Source organism: Muntiacus reevesi, chromosome 20 (genome assembly GCF_963930625.1).
Source record: "Muntiacus reevesi chromosome 20, mMunRee1.1, whole genome shotgun sequence".
NCBI classification, from domain to species: Eukaryota; Metazoa; Chordata; class Mammalia; order Artiodactyla; family Cervidae; genus Muntiacus; species Muntiacus reevesi.
This window is the reverse complement of record NC_089268.1, coordinates 50398481-50424688: the sequence shown is the minus strand read 5'-3', so window position 1 is coordinate 50424688 and position 26208 is coordinate 50398481. Positions and strand designations below refer to the sequence as shown.

Here is a 26208-nt window from a genome sequence, read left to right as displayed (position 1 = left end):
ACAAAACACAGTATATAGAGAACTATGAGACACTGATTAAAGAAATCAAAGGTCACACAAACAGATGGGGAGACGTACCATGTCCTTGGATTGGAAGAGTCACTATTGTGAAAATGACTATGCTACCCAAAGTAAAGCATCTTTTAAACACACAGAAAAAGCAGCTTTTAATCTAATCTGGGAGGAAACAGTCTGCAGCACAAATTACGAGGCTGAGTGCATAACCATCCATGGTTTAATATGACCGCTGGGAGGCTGGTGGCTGGTTTACACCAGTGCTGTCGCCATTGCACATATTCTTTAAATGATGCTAAGAAGTAAAATGTGACTGTCAGCCAGCAGGAATCAAGTTATACAAAGACTGACCCTCTTCCCCACTTAAAAAAAAAAGCTGACAAACACTTAACCAGCGTCCTCCCCGCGGGCTCCTGTGACTCAGCGCGGGGTCCGCTGCTCAGATAAGGAAACCGGCTCACTTCTCTGAGAAGCAGGGTTTCCAGTGCCGGGAGCCTCCCAGCCCCTCAGAGCCCTGCAGGCCCCCTCCTAACGAGACACTCAGGGCTCAACTGGTTGGGGCCATGCCCCCGACCCAGCCCCTCCAAAAGTGAGTGAGACTTTCACTGCAAGGCAGCGAGAAAAAGACACAAACACGGGGAAGCAGAAGCAGAAGGAGAAGGATGTGAAATCGGGAAGCGAGAGGCGGGACGGCAGGGGGACCCTTGCTGGGTTTCGCAGCGCTGACCGCTGGCTCTGTGAACAGGGACGGGCGCGCGGCCCCCGGGGGCACCCCAGGAGGGCCGCGCTTGGCTTCCGGCTCCATGGTTGGCACCTTCGTCTTGGGAACCATACGAGCAAGAGGGCCTGCGTTTTCATCTTGCAAGTTACGTGGCTGGTCTTGAGTAGAAGAAAGGTTTGCAGACCCGCCCTCAGGGGCAGGGGTGGGGGCAACGCTTGGCCCCACGCTTCAGTGCCCGTCCAGGGGCTTGCCCCAAGCCCCCTCTGCCCTGGAGCTAACAGCTGAGGCCATCTGTACCTATTTCCAGAAGAAAAGCCTCAGGAAGCACGGTCCTGCCGATTCCACACCAAGCATAAGGAGCCAGGTAAGTTACCTCCCGAGTCTCTGGGAAGAAGACGACTTTGTCTGAAGCATTTAATGGTGAAAGCATCCATATTCATTTATTCTCCATTCATTGCCGAAAAGAGCCATGTCTAGTGCCTTTCACCCCCAAAAAGAACAGCCACCCTTGTCTCCTGTCACAAGGTCTGGAGGGGTCCCCCACTCTGGGTAACTGCACAGTTTCAGAACTGTGTTCCGAAACCTGCCTCCTCGGCCCTGAGTGGACGTGAGAACCGCACCCAGGAATCCGGCGTGGGACAGAGGCCCACACTGGCCAGTGCCTGACCAAGACCGGGTGAGCAAAACCCAGTCTGGGGGGTGGAGGGGAGCCAACTCCAGGAGAAGCTGACGCGGCTTCCAAAAGGCTGAAGAAGGTGGCAGAGCCCCTGAAACAGCCCCCTGCCCCCCTTTCTGGCCTCAGATCCCGCCCTGGGTTTCCTCAGCCATTTCTGCATTTTTCCAACCAATTTCTTCTCTATTTTGTTAATGTCATTGGAAACTTGTTCCCTTACTTGCAACCAGACGAGTCCTGAGACAAGAGGGTCAGTCAGCACTTCATCTGGGCAAATGAGGACCCAAAAGCCCGCTGGTGGTTTTCTAGGACAGCAATGATTTGCTGTAGGGGAAACCCGCTTCAACCAGCCCATAAGCCTGTCCCTTTCCCAGAAACACAGGCTTGTGAATCTCCACGTCAGTTGTCTGGGGGAGGTCAGCTCCTACACAATGACCAGCACGGGGTAAACACTGAGAGAAGCAGAGATCCAGGTCTGTGGACCACCAAGGTCAGGTCAAGGCCTCCCTCAGACAGAACCAGGAACACTGCTGGAGGTGGAGCCTGGCCCTTTCCCCTGCTTGCACCTGCCCTGAAGTCCTCTCCCCGATCCTTGCGGTCAGGGCTCAGGTTACCCTCTGCCCCTGTTTAAAATTCCACTTTCTCTCCATCCGTTTTCAACCAGCACAGCCAACCAGACTTCCAAACTCAGAACACCGTCTTCCATCAAAGGGCATGGACTCAGATTTCTGACCCAGGACCTCAGTGGAGGCAAGGAAGCCTCCCCACGCTTCCACCCACCAGGAGGTCAAGAAGCTCCTCTCCTTTATCAGATCCCTGGGCCCCGTGGCCAGAGGCCTGCTCTGTTTTCATGTGAGAGCCACAAATACCTCCCAGCCCCTTCAAGGCTCTTTCAGGCAAACCCCCCTGGAGGCCCCTCTTGGCCAGCCCCCTCCGGCCCCCTGGACTGGGGCAGCCAGTCTGAAAGGTGCACCTGGCTTCCCGTGTCATCAGTTTCCAGGTGAAGGCGTGAGACGCCCTGGAACGGCTGCAGGATAAACTGCCCGTCCAGGTGTGGTCTATCAGCTCCTCCCCATCTAAGCATTTCTGACCTGACTCGCTCAGCCAGTCCTCACCCCACAGATGAGGAGGAAAGGAATCTGAGATTTCCAGGTGCCTCCCGGAGGGTGGGGGCCTCACTCCCATTCTTGCTCCCCCCCCGGCGCGGGATGGGGGGAGCCCTGAGCCCCCTCTACCCATGAAGGCCCTATAGATGAACGGGTCGTAACCTCCCTGCCAAACCAGAGAGCACCAGTCTTTTCATGACATGAGCTCAGGCAAGCTGATGTGTATGGTGAGGACTCAGTGGGTGAAAGGTACACATCTAGTGGGGAGATGGACAGACACACGGCCAGTGCTGGGGGCATTGTGTGGAGACCCGGTGGATCTAAAGGATGAACAGGGACCAGCGGGCCAGCGGAGGAGGAAAGCGTTCCAGGAAACAGGCTCAGAAGGCAGATGGAGCAAAGATCAGGGAAGCTGCCGGCCAGGTCTGCACGGCCTACTGCAGGAAGCCACAGTAACAGCCCCCAGCCACCCCCATCCTCTGGCAGCAGCAGGACCCCACCTCTGATTGGCCAGTAAAGATGAAGATAAAGGGCAGGTTCCTCCCCCATCACCCCTGTCCTCCAGGTGGGGCCCCAGGGCGGAGGCAGGCACACCCTCAGGCGGAGCGGGTGAGAGATCCTAACCCTGCAGCTCCAACTCTGGACAGGCCAGTGACCGCCCGGCTCCTTCTCCTCCCTGAACTGAACTTCGGACTTATAGATAACGCCACAGTCAGCCGTGCCCGGGACAGACTTTCACCCATGCCAGGCGCTGGGCATAGGTGAAGCTGGTTGATGCACCCCACGCTAGCTGGTGGCTTCCCGTTTCAGGCCCCTCAACCTTGGGGAAATTTACTTAGCAGCCTCCCCTTTGGAGCCAGAGGGCAAGAGAAAATGCTGGAACTCTCCAAGGCCAGTGCTTCTCCTATCAACAGCACTGGGGCCGGGTCAGGCCCACTTGTCCAAGGCCTGCGGTGGACCTGCTGGCCAGGGGACTTCTCCACAGCCCCCCTTCAGGCCCCCCTTGGGATCAGCAGCCTCCCTCTGGCAGGAGAAGCAGGCCCGGCCTCCCTGCCGCCTGTCCGCGGGGTCCCAAGCAGGGTCGACCCCAGCCCCCATCTCACCCCACAGGCCCTCCCCGGGCGCCTGCCTTTCCAGCCCCTCTCTCGGCCGGCTGAGCTCGTCTCGTGACTGTGAGTCACCCCGGCCCATGCTCCGGACCGCCCTGCAGATCCGGGCTCCCGCAGGCCCCAGGGCCCTTGCAGAAGCCGCTCGCTCTCCAAGGGAAAGACCCCCTCGCACTCACACCCCGCCTCCGTCTCTCGGCATCTCAGGCCTCGGTGTCAACACGGCCGGTTCGCCTGGCCCAGGCGCTCTGCTCTCTCTCTCTCATTTCCCTTTCTTTCCGTGCACTCGGCTCGGTTTGTAATTAAAAAGTCACGATGATTAGCTAACGTGCACCTCCCTCGTTAGTGCATCAGCTCGGTGGGACCTGCGATATTTCCGCCTGGCGCTGTATCCCCAACGCAAACCACAATGCCTGGCCCAGGACCCGCACTCCTGTCCGCAGAAGGCAGGAGGGGACAGTGGGGGAGGTTAGGGAACAAAAGACAGGAATGGCCCAGGGTCACACTCAGGGGCCTGCTGATCGCCTAACAACGGCTTCAAAGAAGAACGAGAAACCCAGGTGTGCAGCGTTTGCAGACATCCCTGGGGCAAACGCTCCCGGTCGCCAGCCCCGCATCCTGACAATTTGGTCCAGCCGGCTCCAAGCCAGGACGGACAGGCCGTGTCCAACATGCTTCTGTTGCTGTTGTTCAATCAGTCGTGTCTGACTCTGTGACCCCATGAACTGCCGCACGCCAGGCTTCCCTGTCCTTCACCACCTCTCGGAGTTTGCTCACATTCCTGTCCACTGAGTCCATGATGCTATCCGTCCGTCTCATCCTCTGCTCTTAAATGACATCAACTCTTGTTTTAAAATTATTTATTTTCGTTGGAGGCTAATGACTTTACAATCCTGTGGTGGTTTTTGCCACACATTGACATGAATCAGCCACGGGTGTACGTGTGTCCCCCATCCTGAACCCCCTCCCACCCCGCTCCCCACCCCACAAGTGACATCCACTGTTGACTCAGTACTACCTGGGACTGAAGGCCAAGATGAACTGAGGCTGGTAAAAAAGGCCGAAGACAAGAGGTTGTGCAGCTGATCCAGACCGAGAAGATGAAGGAAAGGTGAGACCTGGGATGAACACCGTCCCCCAAAAGATGGAAGATGTGCTTAGTAACTGCGCAACATCCCGTCTCTCCATCAGTGAGGACCAGGCCGGATTCTACGCAGAGGAGCTCGTCACGAGCAAGTCAAAGCCTTCGAGAAAAGCTGCTATACCCGCTGACCTAACATTTGTTTTCCTTCCCAGTAATTTACCCTAGTAGCTCAAAAGAAGCAAATCTGACCCTACAATACCAAATCAAAAAAGTACTGAGATCATAAAAATATTAGAAGACAGTGTTTTTGCCTTCATATTCCAGGATTGTAGAAGCCCTAAATCTAACACCAAACCCAGAAACCATGAAAAATTCATTTGACACTATCCAAACCAAAAGTCTGTGTGTGATGAAAACACCACAAACAAAATCAAAAGACAAACAACACACTGTGGGGGAAAAAACGTTCACAAAGCATCCCCAACACTTAACTTACTTTATGCATAATGTACTTCTGTAAATCATTAAGAAGATAATGCCCTCCCCCCAAAGATACACACACAAAGGACGTGAAGACGCAGGTCACAGAAAAGGGAAGAAAAATGGCTCGAAAATTTTCAGAGATGTTTAACCGCCCTCCTCAGAAGACAGTGCAAGTAACAGCAATGACCACAATTTCTCATTTAGACCTGGGGCAACGCTCCAGGGTGGGCGGGTGGGGGTCGTGTGGGAACGGGCCTCCCGCCTAATCAGCGGAAGTGTGAACTGGTAATAAGATCTCTATGGAGAGCACTTCGACAGCGTCTATCAAAATAAAAACACAGCCTCCACTTCTACGTTTCCTGTGTGCCGAAATTTCACTGTACATTATATAATAAGCAAAAGGCCCCCTTAGAACGTGAGAAAACAGAGAGGAGGCTGCCCGTACTGGTGCACACCCTTCCCCCACTCAGGTGATCAAGAAGCATGAGACAGTGCGTATGGCATATTGAGGTTTAGGAGAGAAGATAGACATAAATGAAAATAGAATATTTTTGGAAGGATACATAAGAAACTGTAACCATGGTTGCTTTTGAAGAGGGAACTTAGACGCAGAGAGGGTGAGAAATCTTGCTTTTACTCTTTATGTCCTGTCCCATGTGGGTGCATTTGTTTTTATTACGGTCAGTTTCTTAAAAAAAAAAAAAAAAAAAAAAGACAGGCACAGACATGTTCACTGCTGTGTTGTATATAGCAGGCAGACTAAACAAAACCACACTGGGATGACCTACAGCTAAGTTCTTTCTAAAACTATTCCTCTTGTGATGATATTGTAATCATTCTCCATCCTAATTGGACTGAGCCACTTTAAACAACTTCTAGTGTTGAGCCCCAGAAAAAGAAGTCAAGTTGTTTCCTGGGATATTTAAACAACTCTCAGGTTACACAGGAGAAAAGCCAGCAATCTATGAGAGTTCTTGGCAAATAGAAAAAAAATCAGGACACTGGAGATGAGCAAGCACCTTAAATTTCACGTACAGAAGGAGAGCAGGTTAGGAAGTGTTACTGACACTGATTTTAGGCGAAATTCTAAGGGTTGTTCAAGGAAGTGGAGAGCATTAGAAACCAACAAGGGTTCACTCTGAACAATACAGGGTTCACCATGCAAATTATTGAGAAGAGTGTTTTAAACCCAGCAGAGCTGTGTTAAGCACGACAGTCTTCCTACGTGGCTGGGGATAAAAGGAAGAGCAAGCAACAGCACGTGGGAGCTGAGGACCAACTTCATGATCCACTCAAGGCTGGTGAACCGACTTAAACCTCAAGACCACACGGTGTTAAGAGCGGTCTTAGATGGCTCAACATTCTTAACCAAAGGCACCAACACGTGAAAATGCCCTGAACACTTTACAGGGCAGCACGAAAGTGGCATCATCAGCATTATTTTGAAGGCACCGCGGATCCTGAAACACCAGGGACCAAGGCAAAGAATAGAAATTTACAAAGACAGAAATAAAGTAGAAATAAAAAAAGATCCTAACAGGAGAGATCTAGCAACCCAAACTAGCAAGCATGCCACACACGGGCACCAGCTGAGAAAGCCCTGCCTGAACACGATCCCATCGAGCTTTGGGGACTGTGGCCTCAAGGTAGACAGATGACGCGTCTACTGAAAGCCTTCACACGCTGACCGTGAACTTCATGAGTGGAAGATTCTGATCACAACAGATCAGGGTGTGTGTGCCTGCTAGCCGTGTCCTGGGCGGTCTGCTTAAGAGACACGCACGCCGTGTGAAGTTGTCAGAAGGGTAAATTCTGTTCCTTATGGAAGGACTGAAGGAGCTGGAGATTTCCCAGCCAGGAAAGAACCCAGCCCTTGTACCCTCAGATATCGGAGCAGGTGTGATACGAAGGAAGAAGAACCATTCGGAGGAGAATGCTGCACAAACAGGCATGAGACGATCCTTGTTGTCGCCACCAAAAAGCACATCTTTCTGTTGGAAGAGCTGCTGAGAAGTGGGCTGCTAGCTCGCGGGGCTCTCAGCAAGGGACGGCCATGCTGGGGACGCCACCGGGAGGGGACAGAGGTCTGTCAGCTCCAAAGCCCCTCCTAACTCGAACAGCCTGGAGCTCTACGGGCCTGGCAGTTTCATGTGTGTAGAGGCTATCCTGGCCTGTATAACCCAGTGGTCCCCAGCCTTTTTCATACCGGGGACTGATTTTGTAGAAGACAACTTTCCACAGCCTGGGGGTGAGGGGGATGGTTTGGGGATGATTCAAGCGCATTGCATAGATTGGGCCCTTTATTACTAATCTAGTGCTGCTACTGATCTGAGAGGAGGTACTGGTCTGTGGCACAGAGGTGGGGAACCCCTGTAACAGAAAGGACAATATATGATATATATATATATAAATGGTATGTATCTTTAACATATATTTAATATAACGTGACATATTCATTGGAAGGACTGATGCCCAAGCTCCAATACCTGGGCCACCTGATTCGAAGAGCCGATTCATTGGAACAGACCCTGATGCTGGGAAAGATTGAAGGCAGGAGGAGAAGGGGACGACAGAGGATGAGATGGTTGGATGGCATCACCGACTCGATGGACTTGAGTCTGAGCAAGCTCCGGGAGACGGTGAAGGACAGGGAAGCCTGGGGTGCTGCAGTCCACGGGGTCGCAGAGTCGGACGTGACCGAGCAACTAAACAACATCACTATGGACAACAATAAAAGGAAGATCAAGGCGCCCTCCCCACCTAACACCCGGGGCGAGGACAGGGCCTCTGTGGCAGGCAGGGGCACGCGCGCGCTGAAGGAAGCCGAATGACAAAAACCTTGCACGGGGCTTCTTTGAGTGGGGAAGACCCTGGCACTCCGCTGGAGGGGAGGGCACAGAGAGCACTCCTCAGACCCCGCACTTCCATCTGCTGACAGGAGAAGCAGCCAACTCTACTCCCTCGGGCAAACCACGCTGGCAGGCCCCTGACCCCGGAGTCGGCACCCACCCAGGATACGTTTCGCATCCGTCCATCTGATCCAGGGTCCAGGGGGCAGGGCCCGCAGAGGAGGCGGCCGGCCTCAGCTCTGCCAGAGTGTGTTTAAAAGGCTCTTGAGAGCATCGGTTATGGAACAGAACACCGTGGAAGGACAGACCTTTATTTAGATCTTATTTGTGCGTGAAAATCAATATGTCCTTTTTCGTCTTGGTCTTGCAGGAAAATGTGTCTCTCCCTACTGCCCCCAAGTCTGCACCTCCTGGACTGCCTTGTCAGCGGCCCGGAGCTGCACGGCAGGCACCCCAAGCCACGCTGCGCATACGTGAGCCCCTCGATCGCTCAGCGGGAACACCTGTCCAGCTCTCCCAGGTGCCCGCAGAGCCTGCTTTCAAGGACGGTTCTAGTCGCCTCCTCCCACCACCCACAGCACCACTAGGTAACGATTCTCTGTCCCACCTCCTAACTCCAAGTTGGCCTCCCCGTCACCCTGGGACAGACCACCCTGTACACTCATCTGCTTTGACCTCCATTATTCCTCCCCTACTGTACAAAAAGGCTCAAAGTATTTGACAGTGTTGCAAACCCTTAGTTTCACAGACATACAAACAGTGTTAAGATAATCAATGTTCATTTTTCCTGCTGGTAAACAAAAGACAGATATTGGCCTCCGTGGATGGGAAACAGTCACAGAAACGCCTTGGCAGAGGACAGGCTGACTGGGGGCAGGGGGCTCAAGGTGAACAAGCTAGAAGGATCTCCCCATTAACAGGTAACCCGACAGTTCCCAGAGGCCAGATCATTTCTCAGCAGGCTGGTACAAGCTGAAGACAATGGTTATGATGATGTAAGAGTTTCATCTTACACATCCATGAGGCACAACTGTTTACCAACACATGTTTTGGGGGAGGGGGGAATACATGCCTATGGACTATTATAAACCGTCAAATTTCAGTGTTGCATTTAAACAAAGCATTTCAAACTCTGCCCAGAACTGCACGGAAGTGGGAGAAAGGTCTACATTTACTTTGAAAGGCAAATTAGTTGTTTACAACACAGAAGGGGCAAAATAACACAAGTTGTTCGACACACTGGCACACGACCCCTCTTACATGTTATGAAATCCAGACAATATGTAGGGGTCTTGGGTGTTAATTTCCTAGTAGTGCCCACTCTCTGTCTTTTTGCAGGCCATGCATCTCTTGCAAACACTCCTGTTCTGTTTCCCAGGATGCAGGACCTCGGCTAGAGGGGACCCCTGGGCTGGAGCAAGTCCATGTGGAGCTGAGGCTGGCCGGGATCCGATCTCAACGCCAGGACTAGAGGGCTGCAGTGTGAGAGCCCGGCTGTCCCAGAACAGCACAAACTCAGCACCCTTCCTAACTACAGAGGTGTTTGCTTTCTCAGGAACGCTGGGGGTGGCAAACTCCACCGGGAGATAAATACCCCAGCCTCTGGGAAGGACTGAGCTTGGGGACAGGGAAAGGGAGATTTCAAAAGCCATTTGCTACTCTGGCCACCACTTGGGCTCTCCCGTCAGCTTTAGTCAGTTTCCAGTGCCAGCGGGGGATGGCTGGGGTCTGCCAGGAAGAACGCCTGGGCATAGGAGCGATTCTGGAGGGGCTGGTTCTCTGTGGGAGACTCGGGGGGCAGTGGGCCAGCATAGGGCTGAGCCCGGGGCCTGGCTCCAGCGGGCAGACCTTGAGAGGCGCGTCCGCAGGGCCAGCGGCTCACAGACCAGCCTCGCGCCCTCCGCGGGCCACCCCTGCCCGAACGCAGTGACAGCTCCAGGGTGGGGGAGGGAAGCTCGCTCCCTCGCGGCGGGAGGGGCGCCCCTTCTGTGTGTGCCAGCGGGGACGCGAGTTTGGGTGCCCCTGGGAGTCGGGAGGCAGAGCCGCCGCGAAGGGCTGCGGGAGCCCAGCCGCGCACCCAGGCCCGCACCTCTGGGGGACGCAAGGAGGGCGAGCCCACGGGAGGCCGTGGGCACGCGAGCGCGCAGCACCGCAGGACCCCGTCTGCAGAGCGCGCGGGGAAGTGCGCGGGGACCGCGGAGGGCGCAGCGCGCTCGGGATGGGGACGCGGGGCCGGCGCGGCCGCTGGCCTTACCTTGCTGACCACGTTTTGCACCAGGCCTGTGCGGATGCCGTAGTCCCACGCGTGGCAGTCGCAGTTGGAGGCGTTGTCTCCCTTGTCCGGGGGGGACGGGAGGGGCGGCGTCTCGCCGCCGTCCGCGCCGCTGCCGTTGCCGAGGGGGCCCGCTGTCCCCCAGGCGGCGGTGGGGAAGGGGGTGGTCGAGGGGCTGGTCCCGTTGGCCAGGTCGCCGCCGCCCCACCGGCCCGTGGCCGTGACCCCCGCCGAGTCGGCGCCCTTGCCGGCCCCGCGGCACCAGAAGTTGGGCTGGTCCAGGAGGAAGGAGTCCGAGAACTGGCTGAAGCCTATGAACAGCGCGGGGATCCAGGTGAGCAGCACGAGGGTCTTCTGGTAGCCGCCGCCCAGGCCCCCGAGGAAGGGCAGCACCGACCCGTCGTAGTCCAACAACAGGAGGCTCGGGTGCGCTCCGCCGGCGGCGTGAGGCGCGGGCAGCGGCTGGATGTCACCGCCGCCGCCGGGGCCCGCGCGTCCCCCGAGGGGCGCCGAGGCCGCCGCGTCCCCGGGCGGCAGGGCGCCGTTCTCCTCGGCCGCGGGCGGCAGCCTCCCGGGCCCGCCGCCCGCCGCCTCGCGCCGCCGGTCTATCGCCATGGCCCGGGCCCGCGGCGCCCGCAGAGGCGCATAGAGCGCGGCGGAGGCTCCCGCGGGGCCCCGGGCAGAGCGCGCGGGCCCGGCGCCGCCGCCGCCGCCGCCGAGCAGGGCCCGCCGCTCGCAGGGACGATCGGCCGCCGCGCGCGTCACTGCGCCCCCATGGCCCGCCACCCGCGCCCCGGCTGCGGCCCCGGCGGGCGCCGGGCGGAGGGCGGGCAGAGGCCGCGGCCCTCACCCGCCGCCGCTCATCTGCTCAGCGGCCCGGGCGCCCGCGGCCGAGCCCGCCGCTCTCCGCGGCTCCGCGCGCGGCGCGCTCGAGGAGGAGGAGCGGCGCGGTGCGGGGCTGGCCGGCGGAGCTCTGCGGGGCGCGGCGCGCGCGATGCGGGCGGCTCGGCGATCCCCGCGCGCCCGGGATGTATTTATCCGACCCCGGCGCCTCCCGGAAGCCGCGAGCCCGGTGCCAGCCTGCCGCGCCGGCCGCGCTCCCCGGCTCGGCTCCCCGGCTTCCCCCGCCTCCCGCGCCCCGGCCCGCCCCCTCTCCCCCCGCGCGGTGGAGGTAACGCGGCACCTGCTGCGCCCGCTCCTGCGCGCGAGCGCCCCCTCCGGCCCGCCGCCGCCGCCGCGGGAGGGGCGGGGACTCCGGCGCCCGGCCGCCGGTGCGAAGATCCCCGCCCGGATCCTCTCGGCGCCCGGCCGGGCGAGGGGGCGGCGCGCGCCACCGCGGGCGCGTGGGGTCGGGGGCTCGGAGGGGGCGGCGCGCGCCGGGCGGGGGATCGGGTGGTCCTCGGGATCGGCTCCGGCGGGCGCCGGCTCTCGGTGACCTCTATCCGTTTCCCAAGTGCCCGCCACCAGCTACCTGCACCCCACGCCCGGCTCCGAGCCCAAGGGTCGCCAGCGTTCGGGAGCAACCCCCCGCCCCCGGCGCTGTTTCGAGGTGCCGACACAAGTCGAGAGGGCGCGTTTGCCCATTTCAGGTCGTGGGTCTTCCGCAGCGTCAGGTCCCCCGAGACCGACCGCAGCACCCACTCCCAAGTCGCCATTTCTCGCCCCACTCTTGTCTAAACACGATGCCGGACGGATATATTGCCAACCTGGAGTTACATGTAAATACCAACACCGGATCGCGAAGGTGCTGGCGTCCCTCACCCCCTCCCCTAGGTGCGCTCGGATCCCGGCGGGAGCGCACGGGGCCCCGCGGCCCGGCCTCCCCTCCCCTCCCGCGCTCCCGGGCCGACCGTGCCGCCAGCGCGGTACACAGAACACCGCCCTGCGGCAAACGGCCGCATTCGCACATTTCCTCCTGCACCCGGCCTGCCCGGTGATAGGGACCCTTGATTTGACATTTTGGGAAGTTTATTAATGAGTGTCTCAAATAGAGCAGTCCGTTTCCACACTTGTTTGGGGGGAGGGGAGGGGAATGGAAGAAATGCTTTTGCTTTCCAAAAGAAGCTGCGCTTACTGAATGTACTCTTGGATTTCCATTATTTGCTTACGTTTTTTAACCTGGGTTTCCTCTTTGTTATGGGTAATACGTACTTACTATATAAAATACTAGCACGCAAGAGAGAGAGAATTCTTTAAAGGCTTCCAGGGGCCTCGGGGGCAGGGAGCTCATGGAGTCTCCTGTGAGCCTGAGAAGCGGAGATTAGATAAGCAAGGGGCCCGCAGGAAACGCCAGACCTCGGAGAAGTGGGTCTCAAACCCTGCGCGTATCTAAACGCTAAGCACTTCGTTAGTATTCAGTGTTTTGGTAAAGACTGGACCTGGCAGTGTTGGCTTTCAGATACTCCTCTCGGGACCCCCAAGAGGTAGGTCCTCAAGATGAAGCTGCAGGGTTAGGTGAATACCAGGCCAGGCAGAGCCAAACATCTAGCTTGGAACCAGATCTTCTGACTTTACACTCTGGGGTTTCCTCCATTTCAACAGGCAGGGTAAACAACAAAACCTCGACAAAGCAAACAGAAAGAAAATCAAGAAAACAAAAATCATAGGAAAGAGTTTTGAAAGATATTTGTCAATATGCATGGGGTGGCAAAGAGTCAGACACAACTGAGTGACTGAACTGAACTGATTTTTAAGTGGGAGAATCCCTGGCCTCGGGGAGGAGTTTCATTGCCAAGCTGTTTGTTAGCTCTTGTTTCAAAATGGTGGTAAAAACCCTCAAGTGGTACATTCCCAGAATTGGGGGACATGCTTGAAATGGTAGCCCTTGAAATTCAAGCTATATGGAGAGAGTAACATGGAAATTTACACTGCCCTGTGTAAAATAGAGAGCCAACGGGAATTTGCTCTATGACTCTGGGAACTCAAACCCCCGGCTCTGTAACACCCTAGAGGGGAGGAGGAGAGGGGAGAGAGGTGTGAGATTCAAGAGGGAGGAGACATATAGGCACCTGTGGCTGATTCATGTTGATGGTTGGCAGAAACCAACAAAATTCTGTAAAGCAGCTATTCTTCAATTGAAGAATAAATTAAAAAAAATTTTTTTTAATCAAACTAAAAGGAAGTCACCTAAGATGTTAGGAATTAGCCAGCGCCACACTGACCTGGTTGTTGTAACTGAGTTACCGATTAGATTAGGGTTTTCCTAAATTCATCTTGAATCGACATGCCCCCCCCCCCCCAAATCTAGTCAAGAGGATTGAAAGGTAACAAAGTGCTCTTGAATTTATTAAGGCATATCGCAAGTGACCTCACAGAGGGACCTAGAACAAAATGAGTCAGGAGAAAGAAGTGGAAACTGAAGGCCGCCAGGGTAAGTGTCCGGGATCACTAGCCGGTACAGGGCAGCCTATCAGACACCTGCTATCACATTACTGAATTCTACTTTCCTGCACCGTAGTTATCACTAAGGGCTAGTTTTCTTGTTTGCTTATTTATTTATTGCCTCCTGACTCCAGACGGTTCCTGTCTTCAGCTGTGTTTTTGCTGCCTGGCACACCCAAGACAGTATATATCGTTGAATAAATGAGTGTGTCCAGTTGTCATTTCTTGGTGAGATCATTTGTTAGGATCCTCCATCTCCGTTCACTCGGATTCTTCAGTCACCCAGCAGCCTTTTCATGTATGTTGAATCTCTCAAATACAGTGCTCAGATCAGCCAGTAGGAGAATTCAAATGGTCCTGACAATTCTTTGTCTTATTCTAAGTTATTGTGGTTAAGTGGGTTAGCTCCCAGTGTAAAGTTTTTGTGGGCAGTTAAAAGACAGTTGCTCCTTGGAAGAAGAGCTATGACAAACCTAGGTGGCATATTAAAAAGCAGAGACGTCACTTTGCCAAGAAAGGGCTGTATAGTCCAAGCTATGGTTTTTCCAGTTGTCATGTAGGGATGTGAGAATTGGACCATAAAGAAAGCTGAGCACCGAAGAATCAACGCTTTCAAACTGTGGTGTTGGAGAAGACTCTTGAGAGTCCCTTGGACTGCAAGGAGATCAAACCAGTCCATCCTAAAGGAAATCAGTCCTGAATATTCATTGGAAGGACTGATGCTGAAGCTGAAGCTCCAGTAATTTGACCACCTGATACGGAGAGCTGACTCATTGGAAAAGACCCTGATGCTGGGAAGGATTGAAGGCAGGAGGAGAAGGGGACAACAGAGGATGAGATGGTTGGATGGAATCACCGACTTGACGGACATGAGTTTAAGCAAACTTCGGGAGATAGTGAAGGACAGGGAAGCCCATGGGGTCACAAAGAGTTGGACACGACTTAGCAACGAAACAACAACAAATGGCTTTGCAGACCATGATTTGTGGGCCAAAAGCAGCTCATAGACCACACACTATGCATCCAGAAAAATAACTACTAACTTAAAAACCAGGAGATTATTTTAAGCACATGGAAGAAGCCCTGGCCCTTGTGATGCTCGTTTCCTTGAAAGATAGGAAAGGTGGACAGGAGTTCTCCAGCTTCTCTCGTTTCTGCTGGGCACGCTGGGATGTGTGTGCATATCATTTGTCTGACCCCAGAGAACGTCTGAGATTGTGACCCTAAATTTATGTTGGTATCCTGAACTCACTGATCTCCATTTCTCTTCCTTTGAAAGCATGTCAAAAATGTCTGTTTGTAATTTTATTAAAATTGAGAAAATAATGAAAAGAAATAAAAGATACAACCAAATCACCAATACACTTGAACAATTTTATTTCCTTGGAGATAGCAAGAGGAAAAAAAATATTTAGCTTACTTCTAAAGTTGATAGAAGTCTAATTTTAAATCCTCCAAAATTCTGGAAGAGTTAGTTTCAAGGAATTGGTATCAGGGTTAATAAAATGTACAAAACAATCATAGCAGATGGACTTCACATTGTTTTCTTTTCATTTTTTTTTTTTGAACCTGTATGTTCATGCTTTTTATTTATACTTGAAATGCAGGTAGATATATTTTAAAACATCGTGTCCTTTTTTTTTTTTTTAATACTACAGTCTGATTGTTTCTTTCAAATAGCTATTTGAAAGGTAGATTATCTTGATTTTTGGAGGATGGGAGAAAGTGATATGAAATTACTTCAAAGTCTACTGTGTACATTTGAACTTTATTTACATCATCCTTTTACTTTTGAAATGTTAACTTTTGACTAACAAGGAATTTGACATTTACAAAACCTATCATAAATGAAAGTGCAACAACTTCTGTGGAAGAAGTAATCAAAATATCACAAAATCTATCCTTTAAAAAACTTACAGGGAATATGTTGAGAAAAACTGGAGGAGTACAAGCCAATTCATTGTTCCTGATCAAGGGAAGTGAAAAGAAGTAACAAAGTGAAGATAAGACTTCTATGCAAAAAGCAATTCAATGATAAATCTGATGGATAGGGCCCAATTAAAAGCTCGGTTAAAATTTAATTTTGAACTCTTATTGAGTTTTAAAACAATTAGTAGAACAAATTGATCTAGAATTGGGGGCTGGCTCTTGTTTGCTAAAAACCACAGATGTCACGTTAGCCTTCTTGTGGTTAAGAAGTGTGATATCACTTACATCTAGAAACTAATACATGGTACAAATCAACTTATCTGCAAAACAAAGACAGACTCACAAACCTAGAGAACCCCCTTGTGGTTGCCAAGGGGTGGGGAGGGGTTAGGGGAGGGGAGGATTGGGAGTCTGGGATGAGCAAATGAAAACTATCACATGTGGGATGAACAAAGAACAAGGTCCTCCTGGATAGTACAGGGAACTATATTCAATATCCTGTGATTAAAGCACAATGGAAAAGAATATGAAAAAGAATGTATATATATGTATAACCAATCACCTTGCTCTACAGCAGAAATTAACACAACATTTTAAATCAACTATGCTTCCAATAAAATTTAAAAGAAATAAATGGAATGTCAGAATGTTCCTTGTCACATACACAGCAGCAGAGCTGTGTCAAAGAGACAAGCTCCTGATTTGAGCAACAAAATAAAGTCATGTTGGTTACTAACCCAAAGCATGAAAGAACTATGGGCTTTCCAGATAGCACAGTGGTAAAGAATCTACCTGCTGAGGCAGGTGATTCAGGAGGCGCAGCTTCCATCCCTGGGTCGGGAAGATCCCCTGGAGGAGGAAATGACAACCCACTCCAGCATTCTTGCCTGGGAAATCCCGCTGACATAGGAACCAGGCAGGCTACAGTCCATGGAGTCAAAAAAGAGTCAGACACGCCTGAGTACTGAGCACATCAAAAAACTATCCCCAGTTCCATAGTGATACAGACAATGATTGAATAAAGCAAGAAAGAAATGGAGAAGAGATAAATCCCTCCTGTGGGAGAACTGCAGACAATGCATGTAGGTACACGGCCCTCGAGAAGGTGGAGCCTAACTCGGCACTCATCGAGTGTGGGCTGGCCGCGGCGTTTCCTTCCGAAGCGGAAGGGTCATCACTTCAACAACAAGGACAAAGTCAGCCGGAGAGCATGTAACCTTGACCTGGTGTGATGAGAAGGGCCCTTACCTCTGGAATCTTCCTCCCCCAAACCCCAAACCTGTCTAACCAGGAGGGAAATACCAGGTGCATCCCGGCTGAGGATCCTAAAAAATACCTGACCGGAACGGAAAAGTGCTCGGCTCATCCAAAGCAAGGGAAGTGGGAACGATGTCACAGCTCAGAGGAGCCAAGGAGAGGTGAGGATCAAGCGTGATGTGGCAACTGATGGGGTCCTGGAAGAGGAGGACTTCCCGTCCGCGCGAGCTGGAGACTTTAGTGAGTAAAAATGTACCCATATTGGCTCTTTTGTTCTGATTCATATACCAGGCTAATAACAAGATGTTACTAGCAGGGGCGTTAGGTGTAGGGTATATGGAAACTGTACTATCCGTGGAAATTTTTTCTATGTGTCAAAATATTCTAAAATAAAAAAACTTTTTTAAGGTGATTTAACACTTTTTCAAGCACTATTTCATTGTAAGTTCCAAATGAGCGATTTTCCTCTGTATAGTTTCTATGTCTGCAATGGTATATTTTTAAAATTTTAATTGGACCTATAGTTGATTTACAGTGTGTGATGATATTTTTAATCAAGTAAAGATTTGGTTTTGGAATTCAGAGCTGATGGGGGAGCAGAAAAAAATAAAACCTCGGACAACAAATTTTAATTTCATTGATTTGCTTTTGGCTGTGCTGGGTCTTTGCTGCCGCACAGACTTCTCTCTGGCTGCAGCGAGCGGGGGCTGCTCTCTGTCGCGAGGGCTCCTTATTGCAGTGGTGTCTGCGGCAGAGCGCAGCCACCATGCACACGGGCTTCAGTACTTGCAGCCTGTGAGCTCAGTAGTTGCGGCTCCCAGGCTCTGGAGCACAAATTCAGTAGCTGTGGAGCACGGGCTTAGTTGCTCCATGGCCTGTGGGATCCTCCCAGACCAGGGATCAAACCCAGGTCCCCCGCATTGGTGGGTGGATTCTTTACCACTGAGCCACTAGGGAAGCCCGAAAAGTAAATTTTAATGAAAGCTTGTTCCAGGAACATTTTTTAAACTACTCTAAAATATTAAAGACCCCCGCAGCAGTAAATCTGCCTGCTGCGGTCCAGGCTGTGGTCGGTCCGAAAGGCTGGGGGCTGGGGCGTGAGCCTCAGGGCAGCCTGAGAGTCAGGCAGACTCAGTCTTCACGTTCCCCCGCCTCATCTGTCACAGTTCCATCTCGTGCCGTGTTCTGATCAGCGACCCAGAAGTGCACTTGCCCCAAGTTTTCCCCTCATTTTGGCAGAGTTTTTTCCTCCCGCTTTGGTAACCTTCTCCAAGACCCCATTTCTATAGAGTTAACAGAGCCTGCGGGGAGGAGGCAAACACATGTGCTTTTTGGGTTAGCAGCTGCTGCTGGGTGATGGGATGGAGCGGCCATAGCCTCCAGGTTAATGGTCTTTGACAGAATCTTTTCATCAACCAGAAAATGCTGGGATATAAATCTAAGGGCGTTCGAGGGAAACTCCACTTTTCCAGTGTACGTCTCTGAAGGCCAGAGCAGAGCCCTGGTCGTACGTCTCAGTAGCCACACTGCCTGGCACTCAATAAACATTGTTGGAATGCACGAAGGCTGGGGCGGTAGGCGGGATTTTGCCAGAAAAAGAGGGAACAACTAGAAGGAACAGCCGGAAGGAAGGCCCCGAGGCACAAGGAGAATTACCGTTTGCGAAAGTTTAGGAACCTCATGGCGTTTCTATATGATGATTCAATTACGGCATGTAAAGAATAACATTGTTGTGAAATAATAAGAAACATATTAGAGGAGGAAATGGCAACCCACTCCAGTGTTCTTGCCTGGGAAATCCCATGGACAGAGGAGCCTGGTGGGCTGCAGTCCATGGGGTCTCAGAGTCGGACACGACTAAGCGACTAAACAACATCAACAAAAAATGTATAGGTGAGTCTCTGTTGCTGGTTCCTGGCACAGAACTCCTACCTCCCTTGAGATTTCCAGGTGATAAGAGCACTAGGAGCGGGCCTTCCCCGGTGGTCCAGTGATTAGGGCTTTCTCTTCCAACGCAGGGGGTGAGGGTTTGATCCCTGGTGGGGGAATCTCACATGCTTTATAGCCAAAACACCAAAACATAATACTGTAACAAATTCAACAAAGAGTTTAAAAATGACCCACATTCAAAAAGAAAAAATATCTTAAAGCTAAGCAGACAGAGAGCCCTAGGAGCATCCCTTGTTCTAAGCAGGTGAGCCTGGGTGGCTCCCGGAGGCAGGCTGGTGGCCAGAATACAAGCCAGGGTGAGCAGCTCGGAATTTTCAGCCCCTCTCTCCCCAGATCTCTAGAGAGGCACAAGGGGCTGGTAATGCACTCTTCAATAAACAGGGAATGGTAAGTAGACATTTCCACCACTTCTGTGAGCCGCTCTATGAAGTGAATCACACTCAAGTCCATCATCGCAGCGTCTGCTGTAGCTATTGGGTCAGAAGCGCCGGTGAGGCCGGGTCTGTAACGAGCGTCTGCAGGGGGGTGGGGAGGGCAGTCTCGCTGCGACCGAGCCCTGATCCGTGGCGTTTGGTGTAAGTCCGGGACGGCAGTGTCAGAGCTGAGTTAAGTTTCAGGACACCATGCTGGTGTCCCAGAGACTCGCGGGTTGAGAGCCCTCCGCACGTGGTGACCAGAAGTGAAGTGTTTTCCGTGAGCAGCAGAGGAGACCCATCCGCAGGCCAGAAAGACACAGGGGCAGAGGGACGTGGGAAGGAGAAAGTGCGCTCTTCAAAAGACTGTGTTAAATATGAACGTAGGAGCTTTGAGAATTCTGGGGAAATCCTCACTTTAGAAAATGACTTTACACTCCAATAATAAATGTAAAGTGACTTTATTGAGGTATATTTTATACGCGCACGTTTTAAATTTAAACAAGGATGTACACACCTGCGAAGCCCTCGCCCCCATCAAGGTACAGACCCGTCTCACCCGGAAAAGTTCCGCGGCGCCTCTTTGCAGACGGTTCTCAGCCTCCCACCCACCCTGGACGGCCAGTGGCCCGGTTCTCTCACCACGGGTCAGTCGTTCCTGTCCTCAGCGTCACGTGGAAGCAGGCGCCGCAGTCTGATGGCCGTCTGCCTTCATTCAGCAGCCTGTGAGGGGCCCCGCGTCTTCGCAGGCGTCAGCATCTCACTCCTGCATGCCTCTTGCTGAGTGGTGTTCTGTTTCGTGAACATGCTGTCTATCCCCCTGCTCACGGGCCACTTGGGATAGAGCTGCTCTGGTCCCTCAGATACAGACGTCCTCTGTGTAGACACATGCTCTCGTTGCTCTCGGGTAAAGGTCTAGGGGCAGCACCAGTTGGGTTATCTGAAAACGGTGCTTTTTGGGTCCCCGACCCACAAAAACTGTCCCAATGGCCCCTGTGTGAACGAAGGGCCGCGGCCAGGTGGAGCGCCGACCGAGCGGCCGGGTGGAGCGCCGTCCGAGCGGGCGGGGAGCAGCTTGCGTTCTCGGGAGATGCGGACAATGCCCGTGTTCTTTGAGGACACGAGTGACCGTGGGGAGATGGCACCGAACTTGCTGGTTCGTGGTCTGAGCTGACGTGAGTGACTGGCACGTCACTATCTGGAGGTGGACTTATTTTAGGCAGCATAGCAGGGTCTCATACTTGCTGACACAGCAAGACATCAACAGGAAGTTACCGATACTGAGAGTAGGTTAGTATTTTTTTCATATGGAAACTATAGACCTAAGGCAAACTGACTTATGCAAAAAAAGGGACTTCCCTAGCTTATGTAACCAGAGGGCGGGGGTGGGCTGGCTTTGGACACGCTGCAGCCTGGGGCGTCTCTCCCCGGAGCTGCCCGCTTCTCTGCCCTCGTTCTCAGGCTCCCGTGTGGTCCCCTGCTCACCCACCCTGGCAGCTCCCACAGAAAGAAGCAGCTCTTCTCGAAAGGTCCCAAGAGCGTCCCCAGCCGGTTTCCACGGCTCTGACGGTTGGAGGGCCCCGTGCGCTTGTGAGCCTGTCTCCACGGCGCCTGGCTGTGATGCCGCGTCCAGGCCTGGCCACGTGCAGGGAGGGGGCCCGAGGCTGGTCTGAACCCCGAGCCTGGTGGGGTGGGAGGTGGGTAGCAGAGCCCCCTGGTGAGGTTCCTGAAGCAGAAACGCCCATTTCTGTGCTCGTTAGACACGTCGTGCAAACTGTACTATGTCGACGTCACCCAGGGCCCTTCATCTCAGAGAGAGAACAGCTGAGACATTAGTGACAAGCGGTCAGGAGGGAATCCTCCACTTTTCGGGATAACTCAGCAAATACACGAGAAGGACTTGCTGCCCACGAAACAGCGGTGACGCTCAGGTACTGAACTCCATGCTTCCCCGAAGCAACGGTGGGAGGGCTGCTCACGAGGCCGTGACTCCGAGGGGAAGATGCAAGGCCTTCCAGGTGTGCTGGCTGCAGGCCTGCTTTGCCCAGACCCCGAAGGGCACGAGCAGCTGTCGCTGTGGGGAAGCCAGGGTGGGGGACTGGGGAAAGGAGGCCAGCTCCACGGGGCGTTCTCCCCGTCAGCCCCCAGTGGAGACGTCCCCTCAGAGCGCTGGATTCCGGGAGGTCACAGACAGGGCAGCAGGCGGCCCTGGGATTCGGTGCCCCCTTCACCTGGGACAGGGAGCCCCCCCCCCGCCGGCTTCCTCATTCCAGCGTCTGCCTCCAGGCACCAAAGCCTAAGCCCAGGAGAAGTATTTCAAGCCCCCCAACACTCGGCAGGATGTCGAGAGCAGAGCGTCTAGAGTCAGACTTCCTGATTTCTTTCTCCGGACCTCACGGCTTCCGGCTGGGTGACCTTGAACTGGTCTCCTCACCTCTGTGAGCCTCACTGTCCGCTTGAGTTGTTGTCATTCTTTGGTTGACAAGTTATGTCCGACTCTTTGTGACCCCACGGACTGCAGCCCACCGGGCTCCTCTGTCCGTGGGATTCTCCAGGCAAGAAGACTGGAGAGGGTTGCCTTTCCTCCTCCAGGGGATCTTCCCGACCCCGGGATCGAACCTGCATCTCCTTCATTGGCAGGCAGATTCTTTACCACTGAGCCACCAGGGAAGCCCTTCCTCATCAGTAAAGTGGGAATAATCTTCACACCTGCCTTGGTACCGACCGGGGCGGCTGTGATGAACATGAGATGGTGGGAGCTGGGGACTCGGGCGGGTGAACAACTATACAATACCCAGGGTTGTTCAGGTGCGGTCAGAAGTGGTCATCCTGGCCTCAGCCCCTCGAGAGACCCAGACTGAGCTTAAAGGATTCCTCATCCCCACCATCCAGGGTCCGCTTCCACCATCAGTCAAACAGAGCAAAGAGGCTGGAATTCCCAGGACGTTCCACTCCGTTAGCTCCGCTAATTCCGCAGCAGGCCCGACAGACGCAGAGCTGGACTCTGCTGCCTGTGGTCAGACCTCCTGGCAGCAGTGACTCTGGCCTTGACCTCTGTGTTTGGACCGGAATCCCCGGTGGCCCCTTTGCCCAGGGCGGGCCAGACAGCCCTCTATCTTATCTACGGAGCTGAATCCACATCATCAAGACTGCCACACCCTGCTGGCCAGCGTCCCGTCCACCCACCCAATCCCGCCCTGGAGCAGCCCCGAGCAGGCTTTTACACCTGCAGTCCCGGCCCTGATTTTACACCCAGAGGCGCTAACAGCTGAGCTGACCCCACCGCCCTCTGCCCGCCCTCTCCTGCCACAAACATCGCTCCGCGTCTTTGGCAGAACCGGGGGTGGGCCACGCTCCTGACCGTCTCAAGAGCCATCCCTGGTCCCCATGCCCGCCTGGTGCATCACTCCCTGAAGTGTCTGCACCCTGTGACAGCCGTGGCGGAGGTGAGGACAGCAGCTTTGACGGGGCTGAGTCGCCCGCCCGAGGTTGCGTGGTAGCCCGCCCGGGATGCAGGGGGATGTCGGCCAGGTCCCCTGCCGGCCTCAGGACGCCAGCCCTCCCTGCAGCACTGCTCTGCCCGCCCTGTCCTCCCAGAAGAAGGTCGTGCTGGGGCCTCTTTCACCCCGAAAATGCCTCGCTCCTGGAGCCCCTGGCTCTCTGCCCCAGCGCTGGAGACCCTGGGAAACCCCCGAGTGCTTCCCCACAGGAAAGCGCGCGCCTCCAGCTCCTGAGGTCAGCTCTGTGACCCCTGCCCCCCCGGGGACACCACTGAGCCCGTACGCTCTCCAGAGCCCGCTATCTAGTCAGGAGGCTCACCTCTGCATCCCTTGGTCGGTGAACAACATAAAGCCCCAGACAGGGAAGGCTCCTTGGAAACCTGCCCGACTTGGCTGCCCTCTGTGTTGGACTCAGGACTCTTCTCCCACTAGGAAGGCTCTGGAGTCTAAAATTCTCTGTTGCGCCCTCTGTCTTCCTGTTGGACGTGTGACTACAGAGAAGCACAGGGGAACTCCAGTCCCTCCCCAACCCCGGAGGGACAGGCCCTCTTGGGCTGAAGCCTGAACTGGTCTGAGTGGTCAGGGGGCCTGGGGATCACCTGGTGTGAGGGGGCGCTTTCTGCAGAACGGATCCGAAAAGTGAGACTCTAGACTCCATTGTCTAGGATTCTATTTTACATTTACCTTTTTTCTTGCCTAGATCATTAAAGAAAAAAAAAAAACCTTAATGCCTTGTATCAGATGAGACTTTTACACAGAGAAATAGAGTTTTTATTTTATTTAAAAAGTTTTTATTTTGGAGTATAGTTGATTGCTAATGTTATGATAGTTTCAAGTGTTCCGCAAAGTGATTCAGGTATGCATATACATGCATCTCTTCTTTTTCAGATTCCTTTCCCGTTTAGGCTGTGACAGAATATTGAGCAGAATTCCCTGTGCTCCACAGTAGGTCCTTAATAGTTATCCGTTTTAAGCGCAGTAGCAGTGTATACACATCCATCCCAAACAAACAATCTGTCCTTCACCCCCAGCCTTCCCCGCTGGAACCGTACGTTCATGCTCTGTCTGTGAGTCTCTTTCTGTTTGGTAATTAAAGTTCACTGGTGTAATTCTTCTAGATTCCATGTGTCGGTGAGATGTGTATTTGTCCTTCTGTGTCTGACTTCCCAGTATGATAATTTCCAGGTCCATTCATGTTGCTGCAAATAGCATTATTTCATTTTTTTTAATGGCTGAGTAATATTCATTGGGAATATGTACTGCATTTTATCTATTCATCTGTCTATGGACCGATTGTAAAGTGTACTTCTGTGAACATTGGGGTGCATGTGTCTTTTTGAATTTTGGTTTTCTCAGAGTACACACCCAATAGTGGGGTTGCTGGGTCATATGACAGTTCTGTTTTCAGTTTTTTAAGGAACCTCCTGCTGTTCTCCACGGTGGCTGCACCGGCTTCCATCCCCACCAGGAGTGTAGGAGGTTCCCTTTTCTCCACTCCCTCTCCAGCATTTCTTGTTTGTGGGCTTCTTGATGATGGCCATTCTGACTGATGTGAGGTGATACCTCATTGCAGTTTTGATTTGCATTTCTCTAAAAATTAGTGATGCTGAGCACTTACTTTTCATTCGCCTCTTGACCATCTGTATGTCTTCTTTGGGAGAAATACCTCTTTAGGTCTTCTGCTCATTTTTTGATTGTTTATTTTTGATATAGAGCTGCATGAGCTGTTTGGAAAATTTGGAGATTAATCCCTTATAGGTCACACCCTAAGCGAATATTTCTCCCATTTTATGGGTTGTCTTTTAGTTTTGTTTGTGGCTTCCTTTGCTGCGCAAAAGCTTTTGATGAGTTAGGTCCCACTGAGAAACAGATATGTTTAAGTGATCGGAATATGAGCCGAGGAGTCCCTCCTCTTCCCAGAGGACAAAGGACCCCTGAGGATGGCACTGCTATGGTTCCAAACTTTCAGCCTGCTTCCCGAAACTGCATTTGGAGTTTGCAGCACATTCTTTGAATTTCCTCAGTTGCAAAAAAAATTTTTTTACACTTAATGAGAGCGGAAACGTGTCCAGGCCCCGGGGGGCCCTGAGAAGAACGTCCATCTCCCCCCGCATCATCCACGGAAAGGTGGCTTCTCAGCTGCTCCCGCTCAGCTGCGCTTTCCAGCTGGTGAGATGAAAGTCTCTTCTGGGGTCTGTCTTCTCTGATTTTCAATTTTCTCCCTTTCAAAGGAGAATGCATGCGCCGGGCCCCCATCCGTTCCCCCCCAATCAGACCTCCGGGTGTGAGGTCCTGCTGGTCCCGCCGTGGCGAGGGTCCACACGCAGCGCCTTCATCCAGTCTGCAGGAGAGAGGCCTGCAGGGGCCCCAGGCTCACCCGGCCGGGCTGGGAGGGAAGGTCCACTTGCAGCGCCTTCACCGAGTCTGCAGGAGAGAGGCCTGCGGTGGCTCCAGGCTCACCCGGCCGGGCCAGGAGGGCAGACGGCCCAGGTGGCGTTGGTCCCTCCTCTGGGCCACCAGGCTCCGTGGGCTCTGGACTCCATGTCGACTCCGTAGCGTCTATGCTGGCCCAGGGCTCACTGTTTGAAGCTGTTGCCAGGAGAGGCTGTTTTGCTTTAAACCCAAGTGCAGACTCGCTAATTAAGGCCTCTCTTGGAAGCTTTGCAAACAGCCGCCCCCGCACCTGCCCCCAGCAAGGGGGGATGATCTCTCCTGGGCCTGGAGGCCAGTCTGGGGCGAGCTGGTTAGTGTCTTTGCTCCGGCGTCCTGGCTGGTTTTCTTCCAAGGCAACAAAAAAATCAATAACTTCTCCTTCTCCCGGGTGGCGAATGCAGTTTTTGATGGTAACACACGAGGAAGCTACGCGGGTCCTCTCATTGTCTGACAGCCTCTCACTTTCTCGGAGAGGAACCTGAGGGCCAGGGAAATCCAATGCTTCCACCTAAATGGAAGATTCCATCAGAGGCCAGCCCAGGGCAAGAGCTCAGGTCTGGAGCCCAGTTAACACACCCTGGGTGCGGCTCCCCAGAAACTGTGTCTGGGGAGGACGGCCAGGGTCAGCCTTGCAAACAGTCCATGAGGCTCTTTCCCTCACGTCCCTCCAACCTCAGTTTTCTGGAAACAAATACGTTCTTTCTGAGTTGCTCTCTTAAGCGTGAAGCTCTCTGAAGATATGACTGTGTAGCCTTCATCTTTTGAACCTTGTAGGGGCTCATTAAATGGGGATGAAGGGATGAATAAAACCAGGCAAAACATCACCCCCCAAATCCCCTTTGACACTTCTGATGGTGCCAATGAGTTTGGTTAACCAGCCATTAAGCAACTTTCACCATCTTTCCCTCTTTTATTTTGAAGTTGACTTCTTTTAAAAACACCAATGCAATATTTAAAATAAATTGAAATCAAAAATAAAAATGCTACTCACCCAAAGCTTCACTTTATCTTCTGAGCTTAAAGAAAGGTGATTCTT

At 53.3% G+C, this 26208-nt stretch overlaps 2 protein-coding genes across 9 annotated transcripts in view; one reads left to right on the top strand and one right to left on the bottom strand.

Moving 5' to 3' along the window:
* The window catches only part of SLC22A23 (solute carrier family 22 member 23), a 132127-nt gene extending 121161 nt beyond the window's left edge, over positions 1-10966 (bottom strand). For 6 of the 8 annotated variants that reach the window (XR_010660106.1, XR_010660109.1, XR_010660108.1 and 3 more), the window contains exon 1: positions 10292-10966. Coding sequence is in view for 4 of the 8 variants with exons in the window: in XM_065913367.1 (XP_065769439.1) it covers positions 10292-10924 (633 nt within the window). In the remaining 4 variants the exon portion in view is untranslated. The remainder of the gene's footprint in view (positions 1-10291) is intronic. The other 2 variants (XM_065913365.1, XM_065913366.1) reach the window with 2 other exon arrangements.
* LOC136151253 (dapper homolog 3-like) lies at positions 10923-12246 on the top strand. The gene is made up of 4 exons (XM_065912194.1): positions 10923-10950; positions 10993-11652; positions 11764-11898; positions 12083-12246. Exons 1-4 carry the CDS (start codon positions 10923-10925, stop codon positions 12244-12246), a joined length of 987 nt encoding a protein of 328 aa, XP_065768266.1.
* The last annotated feature ends 13962 nt before the right edge of the window (positions 12247-26208 follow it).